The following is a 25784-nucleotide window of genomic DNA, read 5'->3' as shown; positions in this document are numbered from 1 at the left end:
AAAAAAAAAAAAAAAAAAAAAAAAAAAAAATCAGCATTTACATAACTAAATCCCTAAAAGAACAAAGCTTTGATTTGTTCAAATTAAAACATCAAACTATGTAATATCTAAAAAATCAGATGTAAGAACTTGATCTATTCATCCAAAATTGTGTGTTTAAAGATGCACACCAAGTGTTCGACGAAAAGAAAACTAACCTCGTCGTCTTTCACTAACCATTTTGGCTTCACATCTGCAGAACTCGAATCCGAGACTTCCTTTTTCTGAATCATAAAAATAGGAACAAAATATGAACCCTCCACGATTAATGGGCACAACTTTGTTTTAGCAGAGATTGATGTGAAAGGATGAAACTCACCGGAAGTTTACCGGAGAAATGAAGATCAAATGGGTTGGTGTTGGGATCATAGTCCATAAATTTTGGTAGACGAGAGAACAAATAATTAATGTTACGTGAGAAAGAAACTAAGCAAAGAAGACCAAATTCATGTTCGCAGAGAGATTTGGTCTCCTTTGGGTTTTATAGTAAAAGTAGTAAGTGGAGGGAGTGTCATGTGTAGTAGACCTTATCAATTATTAAGAGCTCGTTGAGGGATTTGGACCATTTGGTGATCCATACATTTATTATTATTATATAAAACCAAAAAGACTGTAAATAAATAAACTGAAATGCGTAAAATACAAAATGCAGGAAAATTCTTAGCAAATTACTAGTATTTACGTATTTAGTAACGTATTTACAAAAACAAAAACAAAAAACAAGTTGTATGTACGTTGTCTTGCTTCGAAACACTTGTCCTAAAAATTGAAATAGGTTAGGTGTTAAATCGCAGTCGAATTGTTATACTTTTGTTGCCATCGGAGAAAACAATCAATAATCGGTCGAAAATCAACAATTTCGGCTGCTGTCCCATGTCGAAGAAAATTAGTACTCCTTTACATTAACTTGCATTGTAAGGTCCTATCTGTTTTTTCTTTAACTTATTCTGAATTTGGTTTGATTTTAAAACGTATACCTTTCGCTTGACTTGACCCATCGTGTCATTGACTGGTGACCAGCATATTCCATTTTTACATTTAGGTAAACCTACCTGGCTTTTGAATGGTTGGTTATACATTGCATAATCCATACTAGACAATGTCTACTAATAATATTTTGGTATGCTAAACTCGATGTTAGAATATGCAGCATTTTTAAAACATACTAAAAAAAATGCAAATGAATAGTTTTATTTTGGAATGTAGTTACTGTTTACCAACCAACCATTCAAAACCTCTTAGTCTAACCAAACAGCATGAACATAATTAGCGGCGGGAATTGAATTCAGTACGGATGGATTTACGCCTTCTCCAAATCAATTCTTACCCCCATGCTACCACTTATTGGTTAAGATTTCGATTCCATGTTTAATGTTTTGTTTTATCAAGTTATAAAGAATCTCATTCAAAGATGTAAAAAAAAATCTTACTTCACCAAACAAAAAAAAGGTTCTATAAATACTCTTTCGAACATGATATCAAGATCAAGATAGTGTGGTTCTAACATTCTGAGTTCAGTCAAATCAAATTAAGATAATGTCGTCTATCTAATTCGTAGTTCCTTCATTAATAGTAGCCTGATTCACCCAAAGAATATCACATTCTCTTGATCTCTTCTAGTAACAAAAGTATATTAAGTTCTTTACCCGAAACAACAGTAAGCCTGTTCCGGGCTCAATCATGATCATACTATGAATATTACAAGAACTTACTGTTTTTGGACGAAGAGGACTAGGGGGTCCAGAATTTGACACAAAACTTTAATATAACTGTAAACAAAAAATAGCAACTAGGGAGTGTCAAAACATGATAACCTGTTGTTCCAATTAACGAGTCTTGTGGGGTTTAGAAATTTTCTTCTTTCGCTTCTTGGCAGATTTGGGTGTTTTATTCTTCCTAGACTCTCGTTTCTCTTCTTTCACTTTCTTCTTGTGCTCTTTCCTTGCAGCTTTCTTGTCTTCGGGACCCAATTCTTTTTCACTCTCTTCACTTTCTCCTTCGCTTCCTTCTTCGTCTTCTTCTTCTTCTTCGTCCTCTTCCCCAGCTTCAGCATTCACCTCTATTTGCTGCTCTTCTACTTTAGGAAGAGCATCCTTAAGCCCTGTTATAGTCTGGTATAGCATGTCTCCTGTGTCCTGTCCACTCGTTATCTTTGCCACATCAGCCTCAGGGTTGTTCACAGCATCCAGAGATTTCGGTATGTATGACTGCAATCATCATAACAAAACAAATAAGCTAAAAGGATTCTACAGAGATAGCTTCACACATCAGTTTTAATGACTGGTTACACTTCACTAACCTTCATGAATACTGAATCCGCGATTTCATCCTCTACGGATATCTCTCCTCGCTCTATAACTTTTCGTTGGACCTGCCAATTGTCACATACTTCATTACATTAATTTGACTTCACCAATACAAACGTTACAGCTTTAAACCTGAAGCCGCCCACTGATTCAAATGCAAAATTACAGATAGTAAAAAGTTATACATTACCTCTTCCAAATAGCTATCAACAGTTTCGTCTGTTATTGTCGGGTCTACTATGAAGTCAAATAGCTCCCTTATTGTCATAACAGCCACACCATGTTTCTTGAAAAAATCCTGCGCGTGAAAGTCAAAACAATCCACACATCAGACACTTTTTCCAGTCAAAGTACGTATTGATAAATCATGCTACTATTTGCACTTACTGAGACATGGTCACAATCTTCCCGTAGAAAATTGAGGGCAAGAGGATGGTCCAGATCCACAGATTGAGAAACATCAATAATATAAAGATGCCCCTGAAAAAGTCAAGATGATATTAATATATTTGCCTTCTCTCTATTGTTTTAAAAACTTTTCTGTTGTTTCTTCCGAGATCCTTTATGAACAAAATAATTCAAAACTCACCTCAAAATAAAGTATGTTATACTCACTGAGATCCCCATGCACCAATTTGCACTTCTGATATAATACTCGCATTTGAATTATCAACTAAAAGGTAAACAAAAAGATGTCAGTGAGTTCCTTATAGTGATGAGATCCTAAAGAGATTAATTATGGCTGTAATGCCACCTGATATAGTGATATGTTTGAAAGACAACATGTCTAAACAAAGTACTACAATAAGAAACTCTGTACCTTCTGAATGAGAAAAACATACATACCTCTAGATAACACTCGCGTAACTTGTCTAGTGATAATGCAGCATCCTTGAGACGCGGTGCAGCCCAACCATCCCTCCCTGCAAATACGAATAAATATCACAATCTAAGTCTACTTGACTATGTAGCTGAAAAAATCTTTCCTTCATCATTTCTCTCTTTCAATGGAATATGCTAATAAATCAGAGTAAAGAGAGAAGAGTTGCCCGGAATCAGTGACCAAAAAGAAAGATAATGAATTAGAGCGAACCTATAAACTCCATGACAAGAACATGAAGACGCAGAAGAATAACAGCTGGACACCTAATTCCTGCTGCATGAAGCCTGCCAATGAAATATGTAAATAAACCAACCAAGGAGTTGCAATATTATTGTAACATATAAATAGAAAACAGTGAGTACGTTATTAAATACACACCCACAACAAACTGTAGGTATTACCTCTTAAGATTTCTCTGTTCTTTTTCAGCCCACGTCTTCACCATCTTCCTGGGATTGTGGCGACAGTACCCGTATCTAAAACGGTAATCTCCTTGTACATATCGATCTCGATCCCTGAAATCATCAAAGTTGAAAATGGTGTCAAACAAAATCATCAAGTTAAAATTTTTTTGAAGAAACAATAAACGATATTTATTCCTGTATAAGCTTACTTGAAAACCAGAACGGATGTCTTGTACACTTTAATTGCAAGTTCTGAACCGTCAGATTTCGTGGCATGATAAACATTAGCCTGCAAGATAATAGCAAAAGAGAGCCCCATTAACAAAGAAATCCAAACATATCATCTTCTTGATTGTTAACAAACAAACTAAACACATCATACTTCTTTGCCTGTTGAAATACAGCCATTAACATCATTGAACACACCCCGATTAAGCATTCTAAACAAAACCATACGTGTCCTTGGATCAAGAGCCTGGAACAAAGAGCAAACAAACAACATCAGCACATTACATTTAAACACTTGATAAAATGACCAGACCCAAATTTTTGTGTAATAATCAAAACCTCACCTGTTCAACTGTTGCTCGGTCCGCTTTATCAGTATTTCTACTTCTACCAATTTCTGTCTCTCTTAGACTCCCACGAATCGCAGTTGTCACAGAATTCGACATCCCAACTTGAACTCTTCCTTCCCATCCCTGCATCCGCAATCATCTCAAATCAATTACCAGCTACAATACCTCATAAAACCACATAGTTCTCTCCACTGTACAAGTACAAAATCTCCCTGAACATAAATCATCTAACCTCAATGTTCATTTGAGCAAGAGACTATGAGCAATCCAAAAGCTTTTCCAAATTATAATCTTTAACAAAATCATTCCAAACTCTAAACGTTAATGTCCAATAAAACGGATTAAAAACAGTAAATTTATACTATCAAAATCAATAGAACCAAGTACCAATGACTCAGGAGAAACCAAAATATCAAATTCCAAATACTATAAACACCAATTGATAATAAAGTCGATCACTTTGCAAAGAACCACACCAATCGAAGACCCGAGATAAGGAAACATTTTATACCTCTAAAGGAGAAGCTCGAACATGACCAGTGAGCTTCTGAGCCTTATTTGAAATAGGTTGAAGAGAACTAGAGTTAGGCCGTGAACCATGTCCACCGTGAGCATTAGGACGACGAGCATGGAGAGAGAATCCACCACCAATTAGCTCGTCATCGTCTTTACCGTCTAACCAATCTAGAGCTTCAGCGATATCGGAATCTGACGAAAACGAGAGATCATCTTCATCATCTTCTTCAACCTCTTCTACGTATTCAATAACCGGAGCAGAACTCGGTGGTGGCGCTTCTATAACAACTACTTCCTCCATCGTTTTTTTTTCAGAGAGGCGGCGAATTACCGGCGAGAGAGAATCAAAGGAAGAAGAGTAGTATAAAACAAAACCCTTTTTCTCCTTAAACCGGTGTCGTTTACTCGGTTTACAATACCGGTTCGATTTTAAATTGGTTTAGTGAATTTTAAACGTCGTGTTGTTTTTAACGTTAACGCAAGAACTCCGTGTTGTTTTGTGTCTGTTGCTCGGTTCTTTTGGTTAGTGAGAAGAGGCGGGGGAAATTAATAAGAGTAACCCTGAAGAGAGCAAAGGGGGNTTCCTCCATCGTTTTTTTTTTTGAGAGAGGCGGCGAATTACCGGCGAGAGAGAATCAAAGGAAGAAGAGTATAAAACAAAACCCTTTTCTTCTTAAACCGGTGTCGTTTACTCGGTTTACTAAATCGGTTCGATTTTAAATTGGTTTAGTGAATTTTTAAACGTCGTGTTGTTCTTGACGTTAACGTAAGAACTCCGTGTTGTTTTTTATTCGTTGCTCGCTTCGTTTTAGGTGAGAACTAGAGGCGGGAGAAAATAAAGGTTAACCCTAAAGAGAGCAAAGGGGGGGGAATTGAGAAAGCGAGAGAAGAAGATGAGTCATCGTCATCATCAAGCTGTTGATAATCTGATAAATGTTTTAGGGACAGCTTCTCATGATCTTAATGATGTTCATTCAAAGCTTGACAAGGAGTTCCAGCAGACTTATCCTGATAATGTAAGTGGAATTTTTCGATTCTGGAATCTCGGATTAGTTTAAAGTTTAATACTTTGGATCCAAGCTCGGAAGTAACTAACTAATTGGGTCGTAGGCGAATCCGATGAAGCTGATTCAGAGAATGAAGAAGTTGCAGGAAGATGTGACTCTTCTTAAAGACCAATGCTTGGAGCTATTGTCTGCTAAACAGGTTCGTGTGTGTCTCGTAACGGCTAATTGAATTAGGAAACTGGAGATTTTAGCAGTAGGAATCTGTGTATGAACGATTCAATCTTAGTGATTCAGAGTTGTTTGAAACAAAAGATTAGATTTTTATTGTGCAATCAAGGGTTTAGATCTTTTTGTAATTTGAACCAAAAGGATGAGTTTTTATTGACTGTAATGAGAAATGGTGAAATTTTGTTGTATGGAGTTTCTATAGCTGTCATCAATGGTCAGATCTGCTAAGGCTTTTGCAAAGCTAGGCATTTTAAAACAGATCTTGACTGTTGATTTTGTTATAACAGGATTTGATTGATAAGGCACAGACAACACTTGTTGGAAATTGCAACCTGATTCAGAAAATGAATGCATCCTTGGGAGAATCAACAAATGGTGATGCAGATGATGCATTGGCTGATTTTAATCAGGTCCGTGTTCCTTTTGTTTATTGGTACTATGTTGTTGTCTTTCTCAACTCGGGGTTGTGCAATTTCCCAAATGCTAAACGTTGAGAAGATGATGAAGTTTTAAACAGTCAATATCAATATCTAATGCTCAGCTTCTCTGTATTGTATACCTTAAAAATCAAAGAGGCCTTTTAGACATTCCATAATCTCTTTGCTTGTTTCATTTCTTGTTTTTGAACAGATTATCGACGAGTGGACAACACAAGTTAGATCGAGAACAGGTAACCAGGACAACCCATTAAATGTCATTGAAACATTAACATTTATTTATGCATGTGTGCTAATAAAGACTGTGTGTGCTTATAAAGACTAGGTGTCATGTATTGCAATTCTTGCAGATCAAGTTCTTCAATCTGTTGTGTGTTTGTGTTTACATATGCTTCTCTTGTTTCTGATGCAGTGGGGGAGATAGGGGAGGCAGATAAAGAAGACATCAATAAGATGCTTTTCTCTGCTATTGTTCATACCAATTGAGTATGTTCATTTTCATGATTATGTTTATATTTACACAACCACTGCATACAATCAAAACTGTGTTTTTGTATCTATGTATTTCCTTGTGCTCGAGTTTTATCTTGGTTGCAAAATATAATATCAAATACGAAAACACACACACACACACACAAGTTTATTGATTTTAAAGAGAAGAGAGTACAAAGCAAGAAAAGAAGCCAAACCTTACAATAAAGAGTAAACAAGGAAAGGGATAAAAAGTCCAATGCAGAAAACAGCCGTATCCAATAAGATCGTGTGATGATGATGATGATATGATGAGAACATTGAGCCAAACAAAGTCTGAAGTTATGAAGTACCTAAGCACTTGCATAAGCGTTCAGACCTTCTTGACTTAGTTCAGACAGGTGTAACGGTAGTTGTAGGCCTCCATTCCTTGGATTTTAACTTTTCGGAAAGTATTTGTAATGATATTGTAGTAGAAAAGGTAAAACGGGTTGGAAGGATAGTAAGACGAGAACACAACTTCATTTGTTAGAGTGATCATTCCATCAAACCTTAACAGGGCCTCTCCAACTGTATCCTCAAACGAAGCAGGGAACACATGTATGTGATCAGCCCATACCCGCGTTTCATGATTTAGAAGCCACATCGTAAAATGTGTACTTGTATTATCAACACCAAGCATGTTTTCAGACTCAAGTATACCAAGTCTACCGTTGTAATTTATAAAAGACCCATGCTTCACTGCTTCAACCATTTCTTCCATGATGACTGCTGGAAGAATCCTGAACTGCTCAGCTTCTACATCAAAGCAAACTATCATATTATGACCTGTAGACATATCGATAGCTGGATAGTACAAAACCCCATTGAAGCATATCCCTTTCTTTGATGAATAATGGGGTACGTCGCAACGGATAGTTCTCCATGCGTTGCCAGGTCCAAAATTCAGAACTTGATGATCATCAAAATTCATACCGTTTCGCCAAGTCATTGACAAAACCTTCAACTGGTTGTTAACCTCATCATACCCATAATAGGTCATCATACGAACCCTCGTAGTGTTCATAGTCGGTAAGATTGAGGATTCTTGAGTGCTAGGTTTACATATCATTTGCACATGTTCGATATTTCCACCCACAAGACGCCGCTGATATATAAAACAAACAAATCCTCTGATGGAATTGAATATTACATTAGAATCATCCACGGCATTCAAGGGAAGATGCATGACTTGATTGGTAGCGGCAGGAGGTGCATTCTCAGCAACGTTTTGAGGCTGAGGCGGCAAGGAGAAAAAGGTCACGTCAGTGTTTACTTCTCTTTGGCAAGCGAACAGAAACTGTAAAGATTTGGTCAGGAAATCAATTAAATAAGATAAAAGCAAACTAGTTACCAACTAAATAAAATATTGTAATCACAGTACTAAAGCAATGACAAAAAAAAAAAAAACCTGTGGAATCTGAGCCATGGTTGTGGTCAATGAACTAGAGAGGTATTAAACTTAAGGAGGAAGAGGAATGAGAAGAAGGCAATGAAACTGAAAGGCCATCCAAAGCTGTATATATATACTACATTGCCAATACTAATTAATAGAGACGACGCATGAAGCAGCCTTTGCTTTAACAAACCTACGACAAGCATCATTGCAAGTTTGCAACCTACCATGCTCCGGTCTCTTTACGAAACTTTTATAACATTATTTTCATTCTTTTGATAAATAAAAGGTATGTACTGTATTCTTAAAACTTTCAATGATGATTTGTTTTCTTTGAATCAAGTTTTTAAGTACTTTAACAATTTCTTTTAAATGTATTCTTCAACGTTTTCTATGATACTGTTTATAACTTTTATACTAAACAATATAATTTTGCTAGCGTGAACCCACTCAATGTAGTTTAAGGAAGATAAGCTTTCGAACTTTGACGGAAAGCTAAGCTTTTTAGACATATATAATTAATTATCTTTATAATTCTTAAAAATACTAGGTTTTGAATCCACGCGTTTATTTGATATATTTTGATAAAAATTATATATGACTGATTACGATAATAAAATATTATCTCATTAAAAAAATTAAAATTAGTATTAAGGAAAAAAATAAATTTCAGATACACAATTTATAAATATATATATATATATATATATAAAAAAAAAATTGTAAACTCTACTCCTCCAATTTGGGCAACCAACTTTGGAGTCACCTTTTAATTTACTTAAATGTTTGGTTGAAAAAAAAAATATAAAAATCAGTTGTATTATAACATTAAATCTGATAAAAAAATCATGAATTTAACTCGACGTCCAGGTCCTCACATATCCTAAACCATTTTTTTGACCACCAAAAAAACAAAACAATTTTATAATCATGAATTTAACTCGTTTTCATATTTAATTGATCGCTACCATTGATGTTTTCGTGTTTTTTATTCAATATTTTCTTATTCTTCATATTCTTTCTTGTCATTTTCATTGTCAAATTTTGTATTAATTGTCATCGTAACTTTTACCGTTTGGTTATTCGTTACTCTTTTTCTTCTTCTTCCTCGTCAACTTATTCACATTCTTCCACTGAAAAACATTTTTTAGACTACCACACAACTTGTTAACACATCAAACTCCAAGAACAAAATCATTTCTTTTCTCATAAAATTTGTGAAATTCATGATTACCAGCATAGTCAACACATGCACCCAATTATTGACAATTTTATCCATATACTTATTTGGTTTTAGATCCACGCGTTTAGAAACTTCTCAAACCAAAATCCTTACTTGGTTTATAATATTTTAAAAACATAATAAAATATACTAATAATTATTTATTTAATATGAATCATATGATATATAGAAATATGAGTACACTATAAGAACATATTAATTATAAATAAATAATATCAATTATATTATATCATCAAATAATATCAACTATATCATATTATCAAATAACTGTAACCGTATATAATAGTAACCGCCTGAACCGTATTTAAACGAAACCGTTTAACCATTTAACTTTATGGTTAAAGTTACAAAAATTTCTAACCATAACCGATGGTTAATAAACCTTAACCGTGACAACCGTAACCTTGGTCATGCCTATGTATAGCTAATAAAACATGTGTGTTTGTCGTCCATCTTTCTTCTTTAAACCTTAAAATTTGACTCAAACATCAAATTAAAGTCTTGCGATGTCAATCCTTCTTCCTTAGACCCAAAAATAAAAAATTAATGAAAGAATATCAACTCACCTATAAAATCATACACAAAAATATGTTTTACAGTTCATAAGAAATAAAAAGCACAAATGTAGATAAATAAGATAATTTATGTTTTACATCAATATTTATAATATTTTAAACTTTAAAAGGTTTCGAAATATAAAATTTGAACTTTTTAAAAAGTTTAAATATTTATAATATTTTAAACATTTAAAATTTAAAACTTATAATATTTAAAAACTTTTTAAAAGCTAAGAACTTTTAAAATTTTAAATATTATAAATATTTAAACTTTTAAAATATTTAAATATTATAATATATTTTTTGAAACTTTGTAAAGTTTTAATTTGATCAAATAAAAAACCAGATCAAACCAAATAAAACTTTTAAACTTGGACGCTTGATAAATCAAGTTTTCCTGCTCATTCGTTGTTGGAAGCATCGTTGTTGGAAACATATTAATCTTATTTATACTGGTTCTGAACCATTGTCTAAAACATTTCTAGTCGATGTGGGATATGGTGCTTAGTTCTTTAATTTCCATAAATTTAAAATTTTCCTTTTTTAGAAAAAAATCTGTAAAATTTAAAAAATGTTTATTAATGACATGTCAAATCATGATAGGTTGTTTAAAATAATTCTAAATATAGAAAATTCTAGAAATTGTATAAAATGTTAATAAGTGATATGTCAAATTTCTATTGGTCGTTTAAAATCCTACGTGGACGGCCTTAGGAGCTTATAGCTTCTACTTTTTATTAGTATAGACTAGGTTTTGAACCCACGCTACGCGTGAGTTTATTTGATATATTTTGATGAAAATTATATATACTCACTCCGTTTCAAAATATAAGAAATGATCACTTTAAAAAAGTCCAACTAATCATAAATAAAACTGCATAATAAAATACATTAAACTAATCTAAAAGTAGCATAGAAACTTGAAAACATCTTATATTATGAAACAAAAAAATATTCTCTAAAACATCTTATATTATGAAATGCAAGGAGTATGTGATTGGTGACAGTAATGAAGNAATAAGATAATTTATGTTTTACATCAATATTTATAATATTTTAAACTTTAAAAGGTTTCGAAATATAAAATTTGAACTTTTTAAAAAGTTTAAATATTTATAATATTTTAAACATTTAAAATTTAAAACTTATAATATTTAAAAACTTTTTAAAAGCTAAGAACTTTTAAAATTTTAAATATTATAAATATTTAAACTTTTAAAATATTTAAATATTATAATATATTTTTTGAAACTTTGTAAAGTTTTAATTTGATCAAATAAAAAACCAGATCAAACCAAATAAAACTTTTAAACTTGGACGCTTGATAAATCAAGTTTTCCAGCCCATTCGTTGTTGGAAGCATCGTTGTTGGAAACATATTAATCTTATTTATACTGGTTCTGAACCATTGTCTAAAACATTTCTAGTCGATGTGGGATATGGTGCTTAGTTCTTTAATTTCCATAAATTTAAAATTTTCCTTTTTTAGAAAAAAATCTGTAAAATTTAAAAAATGTTTATTAATGACATGTCAAATCATGATAGGTTGTTTAAAATAATTCTAAATATAGAAAATTCTAGAAATTGTATAAAATGTTAATAAGTGATATGTCAAATTTCTATTGGTCGTTTAAAATCCTACGTGGACGGCCTTAGGAGCTTATAGCTTCTACTTTTTATTAGTATAGACTAGGTTTTGAACCCACGCTACGCGTGAGTTTATTTGATATATTTTGATGAAAATTATATATACTCACTCCGTTTCAAAATATAAGAAATGATCACTTTAAAAAAGTCCAACTAATCATAAATAAAACTGCATAATAAAATACATTAAACTAATCTAAAAGTAGCATAGAAACTTGAAAACATCTTATATTATGAAACAAAAAAATATTCTCTAAAACATCTTATATTATGAAATGCAAGGAGTATGTGATTGGTGACAGTAATGAAGTATTATCTTATAAAAATAAATTATATTAGTATTAAATAAAAATTTAAATTTCAGATACACAATTTTTAAAAATATAAAAATGAGTTGTGTTATACATTCAAATCAGATAAAAAAATTATGAATTTAACTCGACGTCCAGGCAAGGCGAATCAAACTGATGACCTCACATATCCTAAACCATTTCTTTGACCACCAGAAAAATGAAATAATTTTGTAATCTTGAATTTATCTCGTTTTTCATATTTAATTGATCGCTATCACCTATGTTTTCGTGTTTTTTATTCAATGTTTTCTTATTTTTTCTTGTCATTTTCATTGTCAAATTTTTTGGTAATTGTCATCGTTACTTTTATCCTGTTCTTCATTATACTCTTCTTTTTCTTCTTCTGCCTCGTCAACTTTTTTCACATTCTTTCACTGAAAAAGANTTTGATGAAAATTATATATACTCACTCCGTTTCAAAATATAAGAAATGATCACTTTAAAAAAGTCCAACTAATCATAAATAAAACTGCATAATAAAATACATTAAACTAATCTAAAAGTAGCATAGAAACTTGAAAACATCTTATATTATGAAACAAAAAAATATTCTCTAAAACATCTTATATTATGAAATGCAAGGAGTATGTGATTGGTGACAGTAATGAAGTATTATCTTATAAAAATAAATTATATTAGTATTAAATAAAAATTTAAATTTCAGATACACAATTTTTAAAAATATAAAAATGAGTTGTGTTATACATTCAAATCAGATAAAAAAATTATGAATTTAACTCGACGTCCAGGCAAGGCGAATCAAACTGATGACCTCACATATCCTAAACCATTTCTTTGACCACCAGAAAAATGAAATAATTTTGTAATCTTGAATTTATCTCGTTTTTCATATTTAATTGATCGCTATCACCTATGTTTTCGTGTTTTTTATTCAATGTTTTCTTATTTTTTCTTGTCATTTTCATTGTCAAATTTTTTGGTAATTGTCATCGTTACTTTTATCCTGTTCTTCATTATACTCTTCTTTTTCTTCTTCTGCCTCGTCAACTTTTTTCACATTCTTTCACTGAAAAAGAATTTTTTTAGACTACCATACAACTTGTTAACCCATCAAACTCCAAGACCAAAATCTTTTATTTTCTCATAAAATTTGTGCAATTCATAAAAACCAGCATAGTCAACACATGCATCCAATTATTGATAATTTCATCCATATACTTATTCGGTTTGAGATCCACATGTATTGAAATTTCTCAAACCAAAATCCTTACTCGCAGAGAAAGTAATATAAACACATATATAGTTAAAATAATATTTGTGTTTTTCGTCGATCCTTCTTTTTTAAATTCAAATAACGTCAACTCATGTCTTGCGACGTCAATCCTTCTTTTTTAGACTTAAAAATAAAAATTTTAATGCAAGAATATCAAATCATATTTCTTTTATTTCTATCTTTTAATTTTATCTTCTCAAAATTCTTAATAATATATATTACTACTATATTTCCAAAAATGTTAATTAGTGAAATATCTAATTCTTATTGGACACCTTTAGGAGAGCTTATAGCTTCAACTTTTTATTAGTATAGATATAATATTTTAAAATTTCTATGGAGATTAAGTAATTGTAATATTTTCAAACATTCTATGAAGTTTAAATATTTTAAATATTTGAACCTTTAAAAAGTTTCAATATTTATAATATTTTAAACTTTTAAAATTTATAAATTATAAATTTTAGAAATCTTTTATAAGCTAATAAATTTTTAAAATTTAAAGATCATAAGATTTTGAAGTTTTAAAAGGTTTCAAAATATAATATTTGAACCTTTTAAAAAGTTCAATATTATTTTAAACTATTTTAAAAACTTTTTAAAAGCTAAGAACTTTTAAAAATTTCAATATTTATTATATTTAAATTTTAAAAAAATTTCAATATTATAATATTTTTTTGAAACTTTTTAAAGTTTTAGTTTGATCAAATAAAAATCGGATCAAACGAATAAAACTTTTTAACTTGGATGCCTGATAAATCAAGTTTTCTTGCTCATTCACTGTTAGAAGCATATGCATCTTTATTTATACTGGTTCTGAACCAATATCTAAAAGATTTCTAGCCGATATGGGACGTTGTACATAGTTCTTTTATTTCTATAAGTTTAAAATTTTTCCTTTTTCTAAAAATTCTGGAAATTCAAAAAATGTTAATGAATGACATGTCAAATCCTTATAGGTTGTTTAAAATAATTCTTAATAGATTTTAAAAAATGTTAATGAGTGACATGTCTTATTCCTATTGGTGATTTAAAATCCTATGTGGACGCCTTTAAACTATTTTAAAAACTTTTTAAAAGCTAAAAACTTTTAAAAGGTTCAATATTTATAATGTTTAAACTTTTAAAAATTTCTAATATTATAATATTTTTTGAAACTTTTTAAAGTTTTAGTTTGATCAAATAAAAAATCGGATCAAACGAATAAAACTTTTTAACTTGGACGCTTGATAAATCAAGTTTTCCAGCTCATTCGTTGTTGGAAGCATATTAATCTTTATTTCTACTGATTCTGAACCAATGTCTAAAAGATTTCTAGCCGATGTGGGACGTTGTACATAGTTCTTTTATTTCTATAAGTTTAAAATTTTTTCTTTTTCTAAAAATTCTGGAAATTAAAAAAATGTTAATGAATGACATGTCAAATTAGGTTGTTTAAAATAATTCTTAATATTGAAAATTCTGAAGATTTTAAAAAATGTTAATGAATGACATGTCAAATCTCTATTGGTTGTTTTAAAGCTTAGGTGGATGTCTTAAGAACCTTATAATTTCTACTTTTATTTAGTATAATGTGTAATGAGATTAAAAATAAATAAATTATAAACACAAAACTAAACAAGCGCTGTAAAAAAAAAAACCCCCCCAAATTTTTAAAAAAAAATGTAATCAGATTTTGAAGCAATTATGCAAGTGTAGTTTGTAGACTTTTATAACTTTCTTTTTATAATAAAGTTAATATACGTAATTTTTCAACCAATTGAGGATGTTCATGTGTATGGTTATGTTCTGATCAACCTCTGCATATTATCCAATTGTGCGTTAGATTTAGTACCTAGGATCATTACAAAATTTTACAATACCCTTTAACCAAAACAAAGATTGTTATTTTACAAACCTTACAGAAACTAATCTTGTATTGTGCTCAAAGCTTGGTTTTATATCTTGGTTGCCTGATTGGCTGCAAAGAGAGAGGACCCATTGGCTTAAAATTTAGATGAAGGGCGAAGCTTTCTCACCAGCCATTTCCTACGTAACGAGACGTCCAAAGCCAAGAATGTCTTTGCTTTCCTCTCATCTTCCAAAAGATCACAAGCATCCAGCAGAAATTCATCGTCCATATCAGGTAAAGCTTGCAATGCATCAATTGCATTTCCTATTCCTGAGTACATTTCGTTCCGAGGAATTGGCTTTGTGCAACCATCATCATCACCTTCTGCCTCATACAGAGGCTTCCTCGTCTCCAGTCCGGTCTTCTGAGCCTTATGTACAGTTAGCTCCAAAGGTGGAGTTATTGGATTAGGTCGCTTATTCTGCTGCTTGTGTGGTGAAATAAAGTCACTGACTATTTCATGGCCATAGCTTTCCAACTCTATCATGAGATTCTCACAATTGAAACTATCTTGGGAGAGATGTTCATGTATCTTGCACAAATTTCCGTAACTATCCAAGATTTTACCTTTATATATAGTTGCATCTGGATGATCCTGCAAAATCAGACACTAATCCCTTAAAATCAAACCTTTTGTTCTGCTTAACATCTTTCTCTTATCTAGATACAAGTTTTATCGAACAAGAAAGCAAAGACAGAACCCCAAAAGAGTCATATGTTAAAAAAAAAAAAAAAAAAAAAGAATATCATTAGTTAGCCTTACCTTGATATATGCTTTCCAGTATTCATCTTCTGCCACAATGGTTTGCTTCTCCTCATCCCAAGTAAAGCCATCAAGATTGAGGATACTGTTGATATCGTCACGCTCTTTCATCATCAATATGTAACGATTCTCCAGCATGAACATGTCAGTCTGCAATCCAAACTTTGCATTGAAGGATTCTGCCATGTCAGCCCAAGCTTGCTCTGTAAATGTCTCACCAATCTTATTTCCTCTATTCACCTGCTCTATCATAAGATCAATAAGACAGTGGTCCATGACCTGTGTCCATTCTATACAAGGAGGACCTGTATTGCTACAGAGGTAATCATTTTTCTCGTTGCTGGTATAAACCACCATCTGGAAACTGTGAGTTTCCCCCAGAGTATCTTTAAATCCATCTGTGCTTCCATTTTCTGCAAAGAATTCATATGAATACCAAAGGATCAGTCATTAATCACTTCTGCATCGCTAGTCTCACATACACAGCTTTAGGAATCCAAAGGAAATAGAGAGCACAACGATACAGTTATAACACTTAGATACTCTGCATTGAATCTCAAAGACAATGCTATAGGAGGACAGCTTACCGATCAACAGCGCAGTTTCTGCCGGACTGGGATCAAAAGCTTGAGCCAAGCGTGTGTATCTCCCATCCGACATTTCCTTCCCAAAAATGAAGCAAAGATTTGGATAGCTTGGAATAGTTTTAACTCGATATGATCTAGCTTCTGGATGTGCCTACACATGCTACATTTATAAGCATAACCATATAACCAATAGCTTAAAAGAAAAAAGAATGTGGCATGCCTGTATATAGGTATTCCAAATCCCATCATCTGCAATCACCATATCTCTCCTTGTATCCCATGAGAACCCATTTTGCTCGAGTAGAAACTTTATGTCGTTGTACAACCTCCTTAAGTGTTTGTACCGATTCTTCAGAACGTCTTTGCTGTGTTGAGACCCGAATTTGGCATTGAATGCTGTAACCATTTCATTCCAAGCACTTGCTATAAAAGTCTGCCCAACTCTGTTCCCATTGTTCACTTGTTCCACTAACAAGTCAATTAGATAGTAATCCATTGGAGGAGTCCAAAATGTCCTTGTGCGGTCAGAATGCTGCACTTGGCTAGCCTTAGTCCCACCTGCAGAACCAAGATTTACTTACTCTATGCACCTCTTACAATCGGATTAATCCAAAAAAATTTAGACCTGGATAAGATTTAACTCACTTGTTTGGGCAGCTGAACCATCATCTCTGTGATCTTTGCCTTGGACTAGATGTGGTATAATCCCTTGCTCAGCTGAACATGCAAATATTGTGTCCAAATCTTTGTAGCTTGGTAAAGATTTCATCCTATACGTTTTAGCAAGTGGATGCTCCTGCCTCATCACATCTAGATTCAAAACTAATGGACTGAAGATCAAAGCTTATTCAAAAAAGAAATATATCAGCCTAAGAATTAAAACCTTGATGTAAGAATCCCAAACAGCATCATCCGCAGCTATCATTAGCCGAGTTTCATCCCACGAAAACCCATCTTCTTTCAAAATAGCTTCCATATCCTTATAGTATTTCAACAACTTGTTGTACCGGTGCCTTAAAACTCTTTTCCCATATTGACCACTAAATCTAGCATTGAACAAAGCAAGCATATCTGTCCATGCTTGTTTACTGAAAGCATTACCATTCTTGTTACCTCTACCGATTTGATCAAGCATAATCTCAATGAAGTATTGGTCCATAACCGGAGTCCACTCAGTTTTCGAGCTTTCTTTACTCGATACAACAACACTGCCACTACTTTCACCTACACAAAAAAAAACACACACATTGTAACCAATCCAACAGTCAAAGTGTACATAAAAACAAGAATTTAGTAAAGAACAAAGACACACACCAATGTTGACTCCATTAACCTCATCTTCCAACTCAAAATCATGACTTGACCTACTATATCTCCCATCAGCAACAGTATACCCATAAATCAAACACAAATCACTATAATTCAACACCGGTTTCGTCTTGTAAACCCGAGCTTCAGGATGAGCCTGTCAACATCACAAAAACACACAACTCAAAATCAAATAAACCAAATCCAAAACTCAAAATGTAATTTTTTTTCAGAACCTTAAGATACAAACTCCATAAACTCTCATCACCAGTCACAGTCTGATGAGTCTGATCCCAAACGAAACCACCATGATCAAGAAGACTCTTGACATCATTATACTGCTTCCACAGATTCGTGTACCGGCTTTTCAACACGTCTTTATCGTACTGAGACCCGAACTTGGAGTTGAATATACCAAGCATCTCGTTCCAAGCTTGCTTTGTAAAAGTGTGACCTGTTCTGTTTCCTCTGTTCAAATGCTCTAACATTAGATCTATGAAGAATCGTTCCATCGTCGGAGTCCAATACATTCTCGTTCGATCGTTGCAAGTGACTTGAACACCACTCATCTTAGCTCGTGAAAACACGCACAACGAAGACGATGGAGAGTACAAGTGTGTGTTGGTGTGTGTATATATATTTGTAACGGTTACAGTTGCGCGCGGCGGAGAGATGAGATTGGGCGGAGTTTGGGAGAGAGAGTAACCCTAATCCTGAATTGTGTATCTGTTTGGCTCCACTGTTTCGTCTCTCTCTCTCTATCGTTCTCTCTGGTTGTTTTTTTATTTATCTTATGGGCCTTTTCTGTTGTTAGGTGAGCCATTCTTTACCTTATAAGGGCCTTACTGGATCCATATAAAACATATTTTTTACAAAGAAAACTTTTTCTCTTTAACTACAAAGTATTATAATTTTGATATATTCATACTCATTTTATTTGACAAGAGAATGATTCTAAAATCGTCGTTATGATTAGTCGAAGTTTCATTTCGACTTGCGAAGACGAAGAGAATGACTCAATGACCAATGCAGCTAGGGTGCTTCATTATCTTTAGGAGTTAAGCTATTTTATACCCTAAAATGTAAAAATACTTCTTCTCTTTTGCAGAAACACTCAATTTATTTTAACAGAAAATAAAAGATCACTCCCAAAAAGATGAATTTGGTCTCTCTAGATCGTACCAAAGTCGGACCAATTCATTTTCATTTCACCATTCGCGTATTTTTCCAACTCCGATCCAAACCAATTATATATATCATGTTAGTACACAACATTATCGTAACTAAACTCTTCAAAATCTCAAAATACCCTTTACAAAATTGACAACAGCATGTAACTTGTATGACAATTCATACCCAAACCAAAAACAATAACAGCTTAATATGGTGTTTCAAAAAAAAAAAATAATAATAACAGCTTAATATGCTGTGGAATGATATTTTAATTTCTCATAAAATATGAAAATCTTATTCAATGTATATGTTAGTTAGAGTCAACAACAATCCAATCAGTAAAAAATGGCATCAATCCATATTTTTGTGACAGTAAGCAATCAACTGTGCAAATTCAAACAGCGGATCAGGTTCAAGGATCAATTTGGCGTCTTCCTTCTCTGGGACTTGTGTTGCACTCTCTGCTTTCCTTTCTTCTGTTTTTGTAAATATATAAGCCGCCTAACCCCAAAACAATTAAAATATAAAGTTAGCAAATTTCTCAGCTGGGCATTTCATCAAACATGTTATGCACATAAACTAAAAGTTTTTAGACTAACCTGCAAGGGCGAGATTGAAGATCAACAAAGCTCGCCGGACATTTTTCACTTTCAATCCGGCTTTGTTTAGAGATTTTGATGCAAACGGGGATGGTTCCATCGACGAAAAAATCGCAAATTGGATCTTCTAGCGAATTAAGGTTTAAGTATTGTAGGGGGTTCAAAGTTCAAACCCCTAATTCTGATGTCATCCCACAATTCTAAACTTTTGGGCCAAATCGTTATATTAGATATTAGACCCATCGAACAAAAAAAAGGCCCAATTAAGTTCTAACTTGCAAGTTGCAACAATACATACAAGTATATTTTTCTTATTATTCGTTTACAATAAACATACCTTTAAAAAAATATCGAGGTGAATTACTTACTTACTGATCAGTTGAGGTTCCTTATACAATGAGGCATGGAACCGAACCACTACGAAGAAGTCATTAAACGCGATCGCAATTAAGCTTCTAGTCGTAGGCATTTGGGTACTCGGATCGGGTTTAGGTTTTTCGAGTAGAGGAGTTTAGGATTCAATAGGGTAAACAGAAAATATTGGTTTGGGTCTTATTGGGTTCGAGTCTAAAATTTCAGAACCTATAAATACTCGAAAAAATAGGATATCATTTGAGTTTAGGTATTTTGTACCCGATTACCCGAAAACCTGAATTTTACCTCATTATCCAAAAATTTTATTGTTAAATATTAAAATAAGTTTTTAAAAAATTAAAATTTTGAAAACTATAGCTAAACATTTCAATATAATTTTGGTTATTTTGAGTATTTTCATTATTTTGATATAGGAGAAAATAATAATTTTGAATTTTAAGTTGTAACTTTGAATAACTATGTTATATAAAAAATACTCCATCCATTTCAAAATATAAGATGTTTTGGAGAAGTTTGTTGTTTCATAATATATGATGTTTTCAAATTTCAATGCAGCTTTTAGATTAGTTTAGTATATTATATTATGCAGTATTGTTTCTGATTGGTTGAACTTGTTAAAAGTAAAAACTTCTTAATATGCGTGCTTTGCTTAAAACATCTTATATTTTGAAAAATAGGGACTGTATAAATAATATTCTCTATATATGATTTTATTACGGGTATGTCGGGTACCCATTCGGTTTTCGGTTCGATTCCGGATTCTGTTCGTTCTTCGGATTTAGGAGATTAGGACCAAATAGAGTATTTTACCGGTTTCGGGTTTGGATTCAAATCCATATTTTCGGGTCGGTTCAAGTTTTCGGGTCGGTTCAAGTTTTCGGGTCTGGTTTTTTTGTCGAGGCCTATAAAACGATCTTTATTCGAGAACGGGTACAAGTTGCTCAGAAAAAAAAAATATTACACATTTTTATTTTTTATTTATTTTTAAAAATATGTGCCAATAAATAAACGACACATGTCGAGAAGCGTTTCTCCAAAGAACATTTACTTTTTCTTTACTTTTCTCTTTCATCTTTTTATTATTTTTTTTAATAAAAGTAACTACATGAGCAACCTCCGCTACAGATGCACTAAGCTCGGCTATATTGAATTGGTTTTTACTGGAAAAAACCGTCGGTTACCGACTTGAATAGATTAGGTCCTATAGAGGTGGACCTTGTTTTTTAATTTTTTTTTTCTGAATAGATTAGGTCCTACATAAGCTCTTTTTTTTTCTTTTCTTTTTTTGTCAAAACTCTTTTACAAAATTGTTGCTTTTGTTCCTATTGTTGTTCTTTTATCTTCAGTAATACAAGACCCTTCTTGGTTTCATGCAAATTTGTTCTTGAAATGCAGTTTGGTGTGTAATTTACATGAACCCTAAGATCTTTAAGCAACATGATTAATCACATGATAGAATTATAAAAAAAGGTTAGCGGAGTACCTCCTCCATTCGTTGTTGTAGAGATTACTTGATGGACAGCTTCCTGAAGTCATGATCTTCTAATTAGGTGATTAGGTTTCTCTCCTTTTGCCTATAAACTTTCTTTTTTTGTGTTGTCTTTCTGAAATTTATTTTGGAATACATTTATGATGGACTAAAGGCATATATTTATAGGCAAGGACCTAATTCCTTTTTAGATTTAATCTCAACCGTCCATCAAAGTAGAGATTGATTAGGAAAAACTCTTGTGTTACCAATTTAATTGATTACCAAATATATTGAGGAATAACATTATTCCATAGAAAACGGATGACTATAAGACCACATAATAGAAAAATGAAATATTCCTTACATGGTGGACTATTAGTTCGGTTCTTCCCCGTATCTATTAGCTTTAACTAATGCTGTTACATAGATTTTGAGATCGTCTCTATATGATTATAAGTTTCTCTGAACTGGTCATAACATAACTACATTCTTCCAAATATCAAAACCCATAAGACCAATAACAATTTTCCCTTTCTAAAATTGACAACAACTTGGAAATCGTAAGTAAGACAATCCAAAACCAATAACAGCTTCTTGGAGTTGTAATCCACTACGTTTGGTGTTTCTAAGTTTTTGGAAATCATCTGCTTTTTCACCAGCCACAGTTAGCACTCAAGTGTTTGTAAAAGATATGGAAAGACACCAATCTCCCATCGCATATATAAGACTTAACTCCAAATAATCACAACAAAAGTATCCTTAGAACGAGAGCATTAAGACCATATTAATTACAGAACTTAAGTTTCCATCATTAAAAGATGCGAACTTCAAACTTTCCCAAAGTCTAAATTGAGTAAAATTGGCAAATCTCTAACCTTAAACATATCAATCCAATTCGATTAAGAGCAACAAATTCAAAAGAAAGAAAAACACAAGTAAGATCAACACCAATTTATTCCAATTAGACAATTTGGTACTTAAATGTGTTCATTGTATCAAACCGTCATCATCCAAAACGATCAGATCCAAACACACGAAATCAGAAACACACAAGACACACAATCATACCATAGTTACATATCATCATCATCATCATCATCATCATCATAATAAATCCCAGATCTAGGAGACAACACGGCCAACGACAGGGTACTTTGATACAAATTTCGTCTCCCAATCATTAAGAGTGTTCATCTCTTTCTCAGTGAGACCTTCAAGAGAAGGAGAGACATCTTCTTCCTTCTTACTCATCTTACCTAGAGCTCTGCTCGCGTCTTTTCCGGCGAATATCGCGTAATCGCCTCCGGGGCCGTAGAAGGATTTTCCCGTGGTGACGTCGAACACGCGGCCTTTGATTGCGACGTAGATCGGTGATGATCCATTGGTGCCGTTGTATCGGCTTAGCTGCTCTGCGGTGAACTCCATTTTTCTTTTTTCTTATGCTTTTGGATCGAATGTTTCTGGAAAGAACCAACTACACTACAACTTATAAAGGTTGAGAGATATATATTTTTAGGCATATCCTAGCAGAATAACTTTATATATATATATATATATATATATATATATATATTATTATTATTTTTTGATAAGTGGAAGAAATTTAGGGTAAATTGCAAAATAACGCTATTTCATAATTTTATTAAAATGAGTTTTTTTTTTTGTCACCATCAATTTTGTTAAAATAGTAAAAGTGAAAATATACCTGACACAAATTTGGCAATAATAACCAGATTAAACACTTGCTTTCAAACATGATCATACTTGTTAGACTAAATGCATTAGAATGTTTCCACCGTCATTCACTATTAAAATTTTAAATTTAAATTAGAATATGCAGATTATCGAAGATGCCTTCCTTCAAATAGGACGATGTTTGTTGTGTCCTTCTTTATACTTATGCTGTGGTTGGTATTGTTTGGGTTTTTATTTTTTTTCTTTTTTTTTGGTTTTTAATTTTATGCATTGAATAAAATGTTTTTAATTTTTAATGTTTTAATTGTATGTTTTTTTTTCAAATTTTTGTAACTTTATAATTTTCTTATGTTTTTAATGTTAATGTTATATGTTTTATTTTAATTGAAACTTTAATATGTTTTTACTTATTAATTTAAATAATTAATTTTTTTATTAAAAATATTGTTATTTTATTCAAGGAACCAACTGTAAGTACACTAATGCTCGTACTAAACCTAAAAAACTCTAAAAATAATTTTATTATATTTAAGGGACCAAAATGTGTCATACGCCCGCCCAATGCCCACTTAATACATACTTATATATTGCATTTGATCTGTTTTCTTTGTTCGGAACCTAAGATTTTGGCCCCAAAAAAAAAAACCCAAAAACTTTACTTTCGGGCAGAGACAAAGTTAATGGCTTTAAGTTTTAACCGGGATTTTGCGACCGGTTAGAGATAATTGAATCGGTCATTTCACGAGACCGGAGTTTAATGTTCCGAATTAAACCAATTTCTCTGTTCCGACTTCCGAGACTTTTCTCCTGCTCCTCTCGTCTTCCAATTTGGTATACCCAAAGCAAAACAAAATTGCAAAGACAAATTTAAACCTCTGAATTTAACCTTGTCGGCCAAGAAGAAGAAGAAGAAGGAAATGGAGATTTGCATGTGTTGCGATGCACACCTCGTAACGAAACCAATTTTGAATCCACCATGGAGCACTCCGAGGAGAACAAAGCTAGGTTTTGTACCGGCTCGTCGCCGCTTTCCCGTCAAGGCTTCGGCGGTGGATTCGCCTGAGAGTTCTTCAAATTTCGCCAAGCGTATGGATCAAGCTTGGATTATCTCACAGGTTCTGTTTTCTCTCCGAGATTTAGACTAGTGCTCCTCCCTACTTGTTGTTAATTTTGAATTCGTTTGGGTTTTTGTTGAATCTTCTGAGTAAAATTTACAAAGAACTGATCCTTTTTCATGCTTGTTACTTGCTTTGTATGATTTTGTGTCTTATGTATACCTGTTTTGTAGTCATGTATGATTGAACTGCTATTTGCAGTTTCGTATGAGATTGAAAACACTTGGATTTGTGAGATGAGATATGGTTAAATTCAGATTAAGAGGTGAATTAGTATCAGCAAGTTTAAAAGGCCTTTTTACGATCAGTTTGATATCTAAAGACACTGTAATTGCTATGTATCCCTTTGGATTTGTTTCTGGCAAGAAGAAGTTGTATTGTATGTTTATCAAAGATTTTGTGTTCACAGTTCATTTGGTTTGTGACATATGATGACAAATTGACAACACTGAGGGATGAGGCTTGCTTGACTAATCTCGCAATGCACACTATAGTTTTGTAGCTTGCTTGTTGGATTATCTGCTTATTCTCTTCCATTGATTGCAAAGAATCTATCCACAATTTAAGATTATGAAGCCTTGTTTTCTTCTAGCATTTTGCAGTTTCCTCAAGCTTTAACATTGGACTCGTGTACCGTTCTTAAAAGTTCAGTAGATCGCTTCTGTTTCTATGTGTTACAAGATTTTTTGTATGTGTTGTGACTCAATTATGTTTCTTGTGTTCACTGCAGCAACCAAGTCCTGTTGGATGCTCGTCTTGCAATTCAAAGGGTCATGTTGAATGCAAATGGTGTGCGGGTACAGGATTCTTCATCCTCGGTGATAACATGCTTTGCCAAGTACCCTCAAGGAATACTTCTTGCGTGATCTGCTCCGGACAGGTTTGTAATCCAACATAAAAAATAAAATAAAACACAGTGGTTAATCGTTTTTTTTTTGTCCTCAAAAGTATAGACCTGCCCGATGTGTCTTCCTGATTTTATATATCTTCAAAAGTATGAACACTCGATTCGTTTATTGGTCTCAGGGATCTGCTTGCTGTAGGGATTGCAAAGGTACTGGGTTTCGTGCCAAGTGGTTAGAAAAGCCTCCAGTGCCGTCGTAGCTGAAGAGCGAAAAGCAAGTTACGTGAGGGTTTTAACCTTTAATGATTGTTTGTGGAGCTAAAAATGTGTATATCAATCACTATATATTGGTTCGAGTGGAATCTAAGTTAGATATGCAGTATATCTTTTCACAAGTATTTATTTTTGTATGTGGTATATGTTCATTTATTCATTTCTTTATGAATAACCAAAGGGCTACAAGAAGATTTCTTGTAATCAACAAACGTGACTCTTACGATTTCATTAGGGAGAACAGTTTTGGGTGTTCTTTTTTTTTTTTTTTTTTTTTTTTTTTTTTTTTTTTTTTTTTTTTTTTTTTTTTTTTTTTTTTTTTTTTTTTTTTTTTTTTTTTTTTTTTTTTTTT

The 25784-nt window shown here is 32.6% G+C and overlaps 7 protein-coding genes across 8 annotated transcripts in view; 2 read left to right on the top strand and 5 right to left on the bottom strand.

Moving 5' to 3' along the window:
• LOC104703026 (probable WRKY transcription factor 60) overlaps positions 1-595 on the bottom strand; it is a 2146-nt gene extending 1551 nt beyond the window's left edge. Inside the window, exons 1-2 of the mRNA XM_010418954.2 lie at positions 359-595; positions 190-263 (exon numbers count right to left, since the gene is read on the bottom strand). Coding sequence (XP_010417256.1) covers positions 190-263; positions 359-415 — 131 coding nt within the window. The 5' untranslated portion in view covers positions 416-595. The remainder of the gene's footprint in view (positions 1-189; positions 264-358) is intronic.
• On the bottom strand, positions 1621-5066 carry LOC104703025 (serine/threonine-protein kinase RIO1). Its single transcript, XM_010418953.2, has 12 exons — positions 4722-5066; positions 4205-4333; positions 4015-4107; positions 3842-3921; positions 3630-3743; positions 3439-3512; positions 3192-3268; positions 2935-3018; positions 2733-2825; positions 2536-2643; positions 2339-2410; positions 1621-2246 (listed from the first exon to the last, which is right to left on the bottom strand). Exons 1-12 carry the CDS (start codon positions 5025-5027, stop codon positions 1866-1868), a joined length of 1611 nt encoding a protein of 536 aa, XP_010417255.1. The 5' UTR covers positions 5028-5066; the 3' UTR covers positions 1621-1865.
• On the top strand, positions 5595-6983 carry LOC104703024. Its single transcript, XM_010418952.2, has 5 exons — positions 5595-5742; positions 5837-5932; positions 6249-6371; positions 6592-6631; positions 6811-6983. The coding sequence occupies exons 1-5, from the start codon at positions 5620-5622 to the stop codon at positions 6882-6884; spliced, it is 456 nt and encodes a 151-aa protein (XP_010417254.1). The 5' UTR covers positions 5595-5619; the 3' UTR covers positions 6885-6983.
• On the bottom strand, positions 7071-8407 carry LOC104703023 (F-box protein At5g65850-like). Its single transcript, XM_010418950.1, has 2 exons — positions 8320-8407; positions 7071-8208 (listed from the first exon to the last, which is right to left on the bottom strand). The coding sequence occupies exons 1-2, from the start codon at positions 8335-8337 to the stop codon at positions 7258-7260; spliced, it is 969 nt and encodes a 322-aa protein (XP_010417252.1). The 5' UTR covers positions 8338-8407; the 3' UTR covers positions 7071-7257.
• On the bottom strand, positions 15143-18652 carry LOC104703022 (L10-interacting MYB domain-containing protein-like). 2 transcript variants are annotated; one of them, XM_010418948.1, is made up of 8 exons: positions 18124-18652; positions 17894-18044; positions 17463-17803; positions 17225-17375; positions 16800-17137; positions 16580-16730; positions 15993-16405; positions 15143-15839 (listed from the first exon to the last, which is right to left on the bottom strand). In XM_010418948.1, the coding sequence occupies exons 1-8, from the start codon at positions 18454-18456 to the stop codon at positions 15324-15326; spliced, it is 2394 nt and encodes a 797-aa protein (XP_010417250.1). In that variant the 5' UTR covers positions 18457-18652; the 3' UTR covers positions 15143-15323. The 2 variants fall into 2 exon arrangements, with proteins under 2 accessions (XP_010417250.1, XP_010417251.1); XM_010418949.1 differs by having other exon boundaries at positions 15143-15824.
• Positions 22382-23009, bottom strand: LOC104703021 (probable steroid-binding protein 3). The gene has a single exon (XM_010418946.2). The coding sequence runs from the start codon at positions 22928-22930 to the stop codon at positions 22628-22630; it is 303 nt and encodes a 100-aa protein (XP_010417248.1). The 5' UTR covers positions 22931-23009; the 3' UTR covers positions 22382-22627.
• LOC104703020 lies at positions 23987-25624 on the top strand. The gene is made up of 3 exons (XM_010418945.2): positions 23987-24315; positions 25046-25195; positions 25342-25624. The coding sequence occupies exons 1-3, from the start codon at positions 24118-24120 to the stop codon at positions 25417-25419; spliced, it is 426 nt and encodes a 141-aa protein (XP_010417247.1). The 5' UTR covers positions 23987-24117; the 3' UTR covers positions 25420-25624.

Source organism: Camelina sativa, chromosome 7 (assembly GCF_000633955.1).
Source record: "Camelina sativa cultivar DH55 chromosome 7, Cs, whole genome shotgun sequence".
NCBI classification, from domain to species: Eukaryota; Viridiplantae; Streptophyta; class Magnoliopsida; order Brassicales; family Brassicaceae; genus Camelina; species Camelina sativa.
The sequence above is the reverse complement of the archived record's forward strand: the minus strand, read 5'-3'. Positions and strand labels throughout refer to the sequence as shown.